The sequence below is a fragment of the Pseudoliparis swirei genome, chromosome 17 (genome assembly GCF_029220125.1).
Source record: "Pseudoliparis swirei isolate HS2019 ecotype Mariana Trench chromosome 17, NWPU_hadal_v1, whole genome shotgun sequence".
NCBI lineage: Eukaryota > Metazoa > Chordata > Actinopteri > Perciformes > Liparidae > Pseudoliparis > Pseudoliparis swirei.
This window is the reverse complement of record NC_079404.1, coordinates 13,718,859-13,730,371: the sequence shown is the minus strand read 5'-3', so window position 1 is coordinate 13,730,371 and position 11,513 is coordinate 13,718,859. Positions and strand designations below refer to the sequence as shown.

The window sequence follows — 11,513 nt, the reverse complement described above, 5'->3', positions numbered from 1 at the left end:
TATGTTATCCTAACTGTGTTTGTGTGCGCGATCCGACCAACCAAATGTGTTCTGCTGCCCCCTGGGGCTTTCACTTGTTAATGTCTCTCTATACCTGCATCTCTTAATGAGGAGCGGATGATGAGGGCCTAATGGATTGTAATTATTGATCAGAAACATCATCAATATTTCATCTCTAGTTAATTATCATGCTTTGAACAAGTTGACTCCATGTGTAACTTCAAGCATACACAACTCTCTAATCTCAGCGCAGTGGCTTGTGGAATACCCAATTTGTTTATCTGTTCAGGTTCCCGTCGGTCTGAGGAAGTGGAATGGTGATTCTGAATTAATGGAGGCAAGATACCTGAGACACTGATATGTTTGTGAAAATAAAGAAACATCAACTTCAGCTTCCCGATAAATCAATAAAACTTTCAAACTTTAATAAAATGTATTATGTATCAGTATAGCATTCTTTAACATAATAGGGGGGGAAAGGAGCATTTTGAAACTAAAATCATAATGAATTATTGCAAAATGTTCCTACTCACAACTGACACATTTTTAGCAGAGATTGAAACTAAACAACAATCACTGATCAAAAGACCAGAACTAAAAAAGTAATATAATTCATAACAACAACAAAAAACCGTAGCAAAATGTAAATAAGTAATCAAACACCCTGTTTCAAATTTGTACAACATTATTGAGAATATTGTGTTAATAACTACGTCTATGGCAACTCTCCTACAGTTGTATACTCGTACCAAAGCCCCACACACTGAATGCAGGGAAGAGCGGCTGTGTGAATGTAGTCTGGACTCTGTGCAGAAGCTGCATGCCATCAGAAACACTGTAAAATGCAAGTGTTCCTGCTGCATGATCCAGGTAGATGCCGATACGAGATGCGATTGGAATTGGAATATCTTTGCTCTTGTTATTGTGCACAAAGGAAAATTTGGATTCGGAGCAGAACAGACTCCAGGACTTGTCGTTCCAGCCCAGGCTGCAGTCGTTACTGTTTCCTTTACGGCGGATTCCCCTGTAGGTAACGGCCATGTCTATCTCTGTGCCCCTCCAGTCCACCTCCCAGTAACAGCGACCGGTCACACTCTCCCTGCACAACACCTGCAATGGAATGGATGAAATGAGAGAGAGAACGAAGTTCCTGGAGAGTAAAGTCTCCTTGAATCTATATTCAGGAAGACCTTATGCCTCCTCCTTCTTCATCATTTTGTCTCCGTATATATTAACTCCCTTTCCTGTTTTCAGGCACAAAATGACATCTAGAAGGCAGTAAATGCTCACCTGCTGCCAGTGGTCAAATCGGTCTGGGTGGTCAGGGTAGTTCTTAGGCTCATTCTTCATTGTGGCTGTTCGGTTACCTTCGGAGAGGTGAAGGTTTCGATGGACACTGTTGACATCCAGAATCAACTGGCAGGAGTCTAAACAATGCAGGACAAGTTCATTATTAACCCTTTATGCATTGTTGTTGTTTAGTCTGTTTGTTCGTATATGTTTCTTCAAGACTGTACGTCCCAATCTTAAATTATTGTATTTTGCATTGTGTGGAGACTCTAATATGTTTAGAAATGACAACGTCAGGGCACTAAAACGTTTGATAAATAACTCTAAATAACTGTATAAGCTTGTTAAAATGCTTTCCACAGGTGGAGTACAAGTCGGGAACACCTGTGTTTGTTTAAGTGATACTGAATGTGAGGTTGGTTTCATACGTTTCACCAAACCAGTTCTGCAAGCAGCATAACTTCCGTAACACTTTGTTCAGTTGTGTCACACCACATGGTGTGGTCCTGCTTTTGATAGGGAAAGAGACGCTCCTGCTATGTATGACCATGACTGTCGTTTTCTCTTTACCTTCTTAGGAACCCTGCATGTGAGTGGTGTTTGATACGACCTCAAGTAGCCTTGTCATGTTGGTGCTTAAAGTGTTGGAATCCTTCTTCCTATAAAGTAACCCAATAACTCACATTTCAGGAAATCTTGTCTTGTCTTTGGTTCTTCTCTTGTCCTCGGTTCATCTCTTATCTTTGGCTCCTCTCTTGTCCTCGGTTCATCTCTTGTTCTCGGTTCCTCGCTTGTCTTTGATTCATCCCTCAAAATGGATTCTCTCCTTGTCGCACTTTCTTGCGTGATGTAGACATCCTTCACTATGAAGAAAAAAACACTTCATAAGCTTCAACAGCAAAGTAAAACAATAACAACAACAACAACAACGCCTCCTCCTGAATGGAATTACAGAGACGGGTCAGTGCAACTTGTGATGAAAAAAGACAGATTTGTGCACCTGTTCCTGAGACTTTGATCATTTCTGTCTTGCTGACTTCTTCTACTTGTAATTTCAGCGAAGCGATGGCTCTCTTGGTGGCATCAAAGGAGTAATTGGGAGCAACACTCATGTTGTTGAGGTCTTCGTATCCCGAGGGGCCTGACAGAGACTGCCAGCTCTGGTAAACAGGGTGGAAGATAGGGATGAGGCTAAGCATACTGTCCACTGTTTTCTAAGAACCAAGACAAGGTCCTCAGTTCAGTGCCTCACCTGCAGAAAGTGTATGTGATCATCGGTGTAGGAGAGCTTATCCAGGTCAGTGTGCTTCTTCTTGAGCAGAGTGATCTCTTCCTCCAAGCGGTTCAGCAGTATCTCCGCCCGTATTACGGTGGTCTTTTCGTGGGAGCGGATCATCTCCTTGACTTCGTTGTACTTCCTCTCGATGGAAAGCAGAAGCTCAGAGAAGATACGCTCGTTCTCCTCAAGAGCGGTTTGGGCCGAGTGCTGAGGAGATCAATCAGAAACAGAAAGAGAGAGTTTGTTCAAATACGGATAGAAAAGCTTTTATTTTTGTAAGCATCATTTTAAGTAGTGACATTTCTTTTACTCACTTTAACTGATTCAACAGCGTGTTGGAGATCCTGCCATTTTTTTATTCTCTGGTCAATCCTATGTTGAGACTTGTACAGTGTGGTGCCAAGTTGTTTCTGTAGAAGGAATTAAATGAAAGTGTTCATCTAATTGTACAATAAATAACTTTTCAAATCATTCATTGACCAAAACTCTAGATTGACAGATGAGTACCACTCACTTGTTTCTCCGTCCTCTCAGTTCCAGCCGGGACGATGTTGTGGTGTTTGTGTTCATCCATCATGCACAAAACACACACCAGTGTCTCATCAGTGCGACAATAAGCCTCCAGCAACTTGTCATGCTGGGCACAGATCTTCTCTCTCATCTGACCTGTAGCTTTGACCAGCTTGTGCTTCATCAGGGCAGGGTAGTCATAGTGAGTCTGGACATGGGTCTCGCAGTAAGATGCCAGGCACACCAAGCAGGACATCTCTGCCTTCTGCTTCCTCGTTGTGCAGAAGTCACACAGCACTTCCCCGTTCTTGGCCTGGGACCTGGACTGGCTGCGACCTGTAGAGCGTCGAGAGTTCTCCATGCTGCTGTATCTGTCTAAATCCAGAGCGCTAGAGTGGGACATTTTTTTCAAATAGACGTCCAGCAGATATGAGAACAAAATTAAAATCCACAGGTTATCCAGCAGTAATTTGTTAACCACTTCAGAAAATGTACAGATGACGAAAAGACTCCAGAAACTGAGCAGGACGAGGTATTCACAGAGAGAAATTATTCTCTGAACCTAACAGCTGCAGTGAAACTGTGTGACTGACGCTGTGTGTGACAAAGTGTTAGCTATGTGGTCTAAAACCAGTATTCCTGGTTGTGCATTTAATAGACGGGGAATGGGTGTTGCTACAAAGGTGCTGCCTGGAACAAACAGTTGAGACAAAGGAGGGGAAAAGTTGATAGTATCACAGATTAAAAGGAGCCATTACAGTACAGGACTTAATTAAATGTTATACTTCAAAGAATACGCTTTTTATCTATATTTCTTATGTGAGGATATGGATAGCATGAATAGCTCAACAAACAACCTTCACAGAGTTGATATAACCCGCCGTTACCCACAACAACCATTAGTTCACTCTGACTTTATCTGCACTGTTCAGGAATGACCTTCACTTGGGTTTGTGTGTTTCAAGATCACATCTGTGTTCGGTCTATCTTTAGATTTCTGCAGGTGATATGTACAATATGTGCTGCACTTACTAACAGAGCATTCATCAAACACTGGCCTTGGCCAAACAGCATCATCTTGTGGGACTAACTCATTACTACATGCAATAATATACCCCTCTGTGTAGCCTCTAGAACTGGGTAGTGTCTAAAACAGGGGTTGGCAAACTTTTTTCTAAGAAGCACCTTTTTAATGTTTTTTAAAATCAGAATACCGTAAAAAATACAAGAGAATACTTCAACAAAGGCTGCCTAGCCCTGGTGGAGAGCCTCATCCAGAAGAGTTTCACTCTCCCACTCTTTTGTCCACACATCCACATTTTTTGACAACTAATTGTTGATAATTATAGAGCCAGTCTGCACTTTGTACAGGCAGTACTTTGTCGTGAGTGATCTCTTCTACACATTTAACCTCCAAGATGCTTTAAACGTTCTCAAGTTTGTGACAGTAGCCCCACTTTCTTTGCTCTACTTTCCCCTAATAAATATAATTATTTGCATTTTTACACAGATGTGACCAGGATGCCATCCATAGTTTGCATTTAATATTTCCCAAACATAATATCCTATTTAGATCCTATCGTAGTTGCAATTAATAATTATTATGTGTTCAAAGTCCCCAAAAATATATAACAAAGAGTGGTAGGCATATCGCTAGTAAAACTACTTATCATGAGAAATGGTTTGTTTCAGAATGATATGATATGCTCATATTAGTTAATGCAATAATAAAAGCTTCAACGTTGAGTCTATGTACACATTAACATACATTATTCTTAAATGAGCCATTCTGCATAATGTTGATGCCAATTTACATGTTGAATGCAGGACTGAGAAAGCAGTATTCGTGCTCGGCGGTATTGCTGTTTGACAAGAGCTGACAGTCGGCGCTCCTGCGTGGGGTCCTGTTGGCTCCGAGGCGGTAGGGGGTGGTAGTGGTCTCCTGGCCCAATTGAAATGACAATAGCTGCTTTAGCTAAAGTGCGTCGGTCGTCCAGCGTTGGCGCCAGATGAGCTGTGGCGCCAGCAACACACACATACAGAGAGGAAGAAGCTCACAGCAGTTTGACGAGCCTCACAACAGCTTGCTAAAGCCCTTCTCGCTCAGAGTTTGAAGCATCTCAGTGATTTTCTTTTTCTCTCTCTTGAGCAATCAAAGGGCAAAAGTACAGCAGGTGGGTGTTCATGCGAGTACTTTAATATCGGTATGATCCATACTCGTGGCGATTATCCGGCGCTTAAATTGAATTTACATTGATATAAGAGGAGGGGATGCTCTGTTTGACTGAATATAATCGTGGTTCTTAATTATGATGGTCGTCATCGTATTGGTTGTTCATTGTGTCTCCAGGTATGATAGTACCGAACTTTGAAGTGGAAAAATACAGGCCTCGGCTCGCATGGGTTGAAACATTGGGTTCTGTGAGAGGAGCAGACGAGCTCTGGGACACAGCGTTATTGATACCAGAAACTATTTCATCTTTGAATCTTATCCAGGTTATTTAGGGACTTGTTCTTTGTAGATTCAGCCCGGACGTCTTTTCTTCCACCGGAGCCCAATTTATCTTTGCAATGTTCAACATGGTCGGATGGGCGAAGCTTCCGATCTAATGTTGTAACATCTCCAGGCTAACGTCAGTATAAAACTGGAGGGCAGCGTGTAGCCGAATTAGCAGACTGGATTAGCCGGCTCGTTAGCTTGTAGTCACGGCTATGTAGCCAGCACGCTAGGACCGTCTCGGTAGCCGCTAACAGCAGCAGGGCCGCCATTAAAGTCGTGTTTGCGGTTTGTCGCAGTAGAGGAGCGCTTCGGGTTTACAGCCGCTGTTCACCGATCCTCCTCCGCGGGAACAACGACCCGCCCTGTCGTCTTCCGTCTGCTAACTGAGCTTCTGTGTCAGTTCGCTGTGGGGTTTGTTTTTGTCACGGATCTCTGTGTGAGTTTAACGCGTTCTTTCCCGGGCTTTTCGCGCCGCATCCACCGCCCGCTCGGTTAGCCATCTTTGTTTCAGCTAGCCAACTCCCGATGGTGGGTCTTGCGGCTGGTAGCCTGCTAACCCGCTCACCGCGAGCCTACAACGTAATATCCAACACCACCGCGCGTGAACAAAATGTCATCCGTGTGTTTCCGTGTGCACCGTCGGCTCCGCGTCGCGTGTTTGTGACTGACACCGACCTCGCTTGGTGTGTTATGGAGGGCGGAAGCTAACGGCTAACTAGCTCGCGGCAGCCATCTTAGGCGAGCATGTAATCTTGGCTAGCTGCGAGTGCTGGTGTGGCACAACAAGATGGCCTGTGAACGCTCTCGCGGGGACGAGTTCCGCCTCGGTAGTTGTGTCATAAACCGCAAATATGTACGCACCGCGACAAAAACAATTTTGCAAGTATTTTGCTGCATTTTAAGTCACTTCAGCAATTACTACTATGTTGTTTTTGCTATGACGCTAGTTAGCTGGCTAAATTGCGAACACATTAGCAGCTAACAAAGCTGTTGTGTCGTTAACCAGTTCCCCTCGACCATAGCCAGCTAACTAGCGGCTATCGGGGCTATTTGTAGCTGTTATTGTAGGCTAGCGACCAACAGTTTGATAACAAAGTGTTTAGATACCGTACTAGTTAGACTTTGTCTTTATAGTAATGAAAAGTGAACTGCGGAGATGAACCAAATGTGTTGGTCGTTCAGGTTTTGTAAGGCGGATTAAGTCAGATCGGGATGTGGGTCACTTGGTCAATGGCAAGAAGAGCTTGTTTTGATCGGTAGCACCTTGATAATTTAGCGTGCTAAGGAGTAGCTTTATTTTAATCGTGTCAATGGGAGATGAGGAAAATGCATGTATTCAACTACAATCTTATACATAGATCAGTTTGACTAAAACAAATAATTGGCATAATGCAACATGCTGAGCTTGAAATCAAATGCACATCAGCTGCTGTATCAGCAATAGTACAGAGTACTCATCTAATGTGTTAACCGAGCATGTTCCTGAGCGATGTTGTGGAGGTCTGTCCTGGACAGACGGTGCAAACTTCTACAGAAAGGTTGAAACTCCTTGCATCGTTTCAGGTTTTTAAATCCAGATTAATAACATAGTTAGAATGGTTTATTGATCAGAAATAATATAACAGCAATGGTACTTGATTTAGACTTCTCATAAAATTGTAAATGTTAACAAATTACTTTCACTTGACGAGAAAACATTTTAAACGCTTCTCAGAACATGCAGAAGAATGACTGGTAAAAACCTGACTAGCATTCTAGTTATTTGTTCTTTCTTATCTCCCTCTTTTGCAGGTCTGCTCACTGACGAGAGCACCAGCGCAGCACTGACTAAAACAAGATCTATACCCCCGATTCCTTTTTGTGTCATCGTCCGGCAGAAAAACGGAGGTCGTGGGGCTGGAGTGTGTGCTCATGGCCGAGTCAGAGACTGAATGTGACACACCCGGCCTTGACACACTTGGGTCGGAGTGTGTCATAGCCCACAGCCATGTCGACCTTCACTATGGAGCAGAAACGGAGATCATGACTGAAGAAAAGCGTGGATTAGAACTGGAGATCCATGGCTCAGACTTAAAGATCCAGGGACTGGGGTCAGATCTCGTAGCGGTAACCTGTGTGGAATCAATTGTAGCTGAGACAGACCATGATTACATTAAGGTTGAACATGGTGATATGCACTGTTTCACAGGTGCAGACATCAAGACGTCAGAAAACGAGACTCTGCTGGGGGAGGTGCTGCTCAAGACGGAAAGCGAGCATGTGGTGAAAGTAGAGGCTGACCATGGTGGGGAGTTGACAGTGGAGTCTGAGAATGGTGTAATCATACACGAAGCCCATGGCCTGCAGTGCAACGAGTGTGGAGAGATTTTTGGCAGCATAGCCGATCTTCACCAACACTTTGAGATCCATAAGGACCTCAATCCTTACATCTGTGTGCACTGTGGTGAGAGCTTTGCTGTTGAGGCCAGCCTCAAACAGCACATGAAGATCCACATGAAAGAAAAACCCTATGTTCCTCCTGGAGTTGAGATTATGGGCAAAGATGTTATTGATGCCTTCAGCCTCAAGTCTCATCAGATGATTCATTTGCCAGACAAGCCCCACCGATGCTCAGAGTGTGGTAAGAGCTTTGCAGCTGCGATCACCCTGCGAGAACACATGAAGATGCACTCAGAAGACAAGCCGTACAAGTGCACCCAGTGTAGGAAGAGCTTTGTCCGCAGAAGGCATCTGAAAAAGCACCAGGAGGTTCATGCCCGTGAGAAGCCATTTACATGTGGCCAGTGTGGCAAAGGCTTCGCCACAACTTCAAACCTGAAGCAGCACCAGAAGACCCACGCTGCGGTTGTGCTCGGAGACAAACCCCATCGATGTGCACAATGTGGAAAGTGTTTTGCGGCTGCTGCCACTCTGAGAGAACACCAGAGGATCCACTCGGGTGAGAAGCCGTACAAATGCAACATGTGCAGGAAGAGTTTTGTCCGTAAACGCCATCTGAAGAAGCATCAGCAAGTCCATGCCGGAGGGAAGCCCTACACCTGCAGACATTGCAACAAGGGCTTCAATCACTCCTCTTCTCTCTCGCGCCACCACAAGACCCACCTGCAGAATCCAGTGTTTTCTCCACCGCAACCTGGGAAGACCTTGTCCTATGGCACTCCCCCGAAGCAGAGGGTGCACCAGCAAGGAGACAAGCCCTACATGTGTCACCACTGTGATAAGGGCTTCAATCATTCCTCCTCCCTGTCCCGGCACCAAAGAGTCCACTCGGAGGGAAAGAGTTACACCTGCGCTCACTGTGGCAAAAGATTCAATCACTCCTCCTCCCTTGCTCGACATCAAAGGGTCCACTTGGAGAATAAGCAGCAGCAGCAACAACAGCAGCAGCAGCAACAACAACAACAGCAACAGCAGCAGCAACAACAGCAGCAACAACAACAGCAGCAGCCTCAGCCCCCGCAGCCGCCACCACAGCAGTACAGCACCATGCCCACAGGGAAGGGGTTCCCCAACAACGCCTTCCCAAAGCAGCGCAGCCTGTCTGTTGAAAAGCCATACAGGTGCTCCCAGTGTGGAAAAGGCTTTAACCATTCATCTTCCCTCTCCAGACATCATAGGATCCATGTGGACCAGTGAACCACCTTTCCCGACCCCACATCCTGTCCCATGCAAGCAAAAAAGTAACCCCGCTTCCCCCAGTTTCTTTTTGAAGAGTGGTTCCATCATTGACATCGTCACAGGACACATTAGGCCAATTTCTATCGACGACAGTGGTCAGGTCAGCACATTGCCACGTTAAAGTGGAGCAGTTGAGTAAAAAATGGATGATAGCACAAGTCTTTAAAAGAGGAAGGATCGTGTAACCTATAATTCAGAACTGAATCTGGGACTTGTTGATTAATATAAAGAGGGTATGATGGATTGGGATGGAGCTTCTACTCTTTGTAATTGTGCTTCACTTGCTCCAGGACCTCTTTTGAACACTTTTAATATAAAAAAAAAAATCTAATGTGATTTGGTAATCTAAAACTTGTTACTTATGTAAAATATGCTTCGCCCCCTGGTTAGTCTTTTTGATAAAAGAATTGAGTTTATGTACCTTCAGGTGGGCACGTGCGCTTTTCAGCTGCAACTTTATCCAAGGCCAACAACCCAATTGATGAACAAGAACATATCTCAATTTAAATAATTATTTCTTTTCCACCCCCATAACCCATGTGACGCAAAGTCAGAAATCCAATGTAAATACTTAATGATTTTCTTTTATATATATATGTATAGGTGACTAGTGTGCTGTTCCAAAAGATTACATTTTTGATAGTAAGATTCACTTCATCTCCATTTTTCTTCTTTTATGACTTTAATTTGTTTTAAGTGTTTGAGATAAATACGTTGCAGGTGTTCTCATGCAGCTTGTTCTTGAATTTGGGCTCCATCAGACATGAGCCATCTTGTATATTTATACGGTTGTTTTTCTTGTATGTCCACGATGGGTTAGCAACACTGCTACATCGACTGTACAGAGAGCAATACTGGCTAACACCCTGATTATATTACAACATGCAATTTAGCCATTAGGAAATGCATAATAGAAAATAAAAACCTACTGGGTAGCATATTACAACATGACCTGTGTCCTAATTATTTACCGTGCAGTTTCCTCTGTACCCCATGCACCAAATCTACACAAAATGCCACATCACACTTTGTTAAAACCTTTGGAGACTAAATAAAGTACTTGTGTATAGACTATCGGTGACTCTTACTCTTGGTTGTCTGCAAACTTATCACAATTCTGAGCTTTAAAAAGAGTTTTGTGTATAATGAAAGACTATATGGGACACTGACTTTTAGAAGGCGTACAGTTTTTTTCCTGAATTTGCGCTCTATTTACTGTTCTCTGTAAAATCTTTTACAAACATGTATTTTTTTAGATATGGCTTGGGTTATATGAAAGGGAATGAGAGATATACAGTTTTTATGGGAGTGAACTTTACAGTGGGCGATATTTTTATTTTCCATTTTGTTGACACTTGTGTTTTAAACTAGCATAGGTCTCTTGTGTTAGGTGCCTTATTGCATGCTATGTAGAAATGTATGCCGGGCTGTTTGAGAAGTTTTCAGGAGTTATTTGTTCTTACTCATACTCACTTTCCCTACATTTTAATTTGTCACTGATACCTATTGCTTTTTTGCTTTCATGTATATTTTTACAATGTGTTAACACTGTTACGACCATGTTGTCTTTATTTTTCCCCTTCATTTTTGTCTGGCCTCATTGTAGAGACAAATTGTGAATTATCCATATAGACTTCTCTTAAGGGCAAATCCTGTAACACCTCTTCCCAATTTCTGAGTGGCACATATATGGATAAATAAAGGTTGTTGACTCTCTTGTGGCGTTTAATCAATTGAGTGTGGTTTTGAAATGGGAGAAGCATTCAACCTCACAGCTAAATATGTAAGATCTTGCACATGGCGTTGAATACTGACCACATTAAATTAGATTTAACTTAATCTAGTTTACTTTCTACCAGGAAGTCATTTTTTACTGACCAAACCATTAAATAATGGATGCACTTCCTAAGTGTTTCCACATGGTGTCACTCTACCATCTCATAATTCAATGGGGAAACTCCAGCTGTTGTGCAGGCGGAATGCCCAGGAGTGATTTATATCCCATTCTCTCGGACTCTTATCGTTCCTTGGATCTCAAAATGTAATTGCACTAATGCGGATTCAGTCGAAACATCCATGTTTACGGTGTACTTTTGATCTGTGTGGGGGAAGCTCCTTAGGATCCCTGTGAACTATGAAACTACCCACGCTACTCCACTGGTTTGCATTCCTTCACTAACCTTTGGAATTGGGGGTTTCTCCGCCGTCTGGGTGCAGAGAGATGTATGGGTTACGTCACTGATTGCACTACTGATA

At 43.4% G+C, this 11,513-nt stretch overlaps 2 protein-coding genes across 5 annotated transcripts; one reads left to right on the top strand and one right to left on the bottom strand.

The window, feature by feature from the left end:
• Positions 1-393: 393 nt before the first annotated feature.
• Positions 394-4,954, bottom strand: ftr14l (finTRIM family, member 14-like). 2 transcript variants are annotated; one of them, XM_056435833.1, is made up of 8 exons: positions 4,894-4,954; positions 3,084-3,454; positions 2,884-2,979; positions 2,543-2,776; positions 2,291-2,450; positions 1,974-2,153; positions 1,291-1,427; positions 394-1,110 (listed from the first exon to the last, which is right to left on the bottom strand). In XM_056435833.1, exons 2-8 carry the CDS (start codon positions 3,438-3,440, stop codon positions 730-732), a joined length of 1,545 nt encoding a protein of 514 aa, XP_056291808.1. In that variant the 5' UTR covers positions 3,441-3,454; positions 4,894-4,954; the 3' UTR covers positions 394-729. The 2 variants fall into 2 exon arrangements, with proteins under 2 accessions (XP_056291808.1, XP_056291807.1); XM_056435832.1 differs by lacking the exon at positions 4,894-4,954 and having other exon boundaries at positions 3,084-3,596.
• A 129-nt stretch (positions 4,955-5,083) lies between these two features.
• Positions 5,084-10,973, top strand: si:ch211-198a12.6 (uncharacterized protein LOC563253 homolog). Of its 3 annotated transcripts, none has more exons than XM_056435828.1 (2): positions 5,084-5,253; positions 7,371-10,973. In XM_056435828.1, the coding sequence occupies exon 2, from the start codon at positions 7,491-7,493 to the stop codon at positions 9,213-9,215; it is 1,725 nt and encodes a 574-aa protein (XP_056291803.1). In that variant the 5' UTR covers positions 5,084-5,253; positions 7,371-7,490; the 3' UTR covers positions 9,216-10,973. The 3 variants fall into 3 exon arrangements, with proteins under 3 accessions (XP_056291803.1, XP_056291805.1, XP_056291806.1); XM_056435830.1 differs by lacking the exon at positions 5,084-5,253 and adding an exon at positions 5,736-6,015; XM_056435831.1 differs by lacking the exon at positions 5,084-5,253 and adding an exon at positions 6,027-6,432.
• The last annotated feature ends 540 nt before the right edge of the window (positions 10,974-11,513 follow it).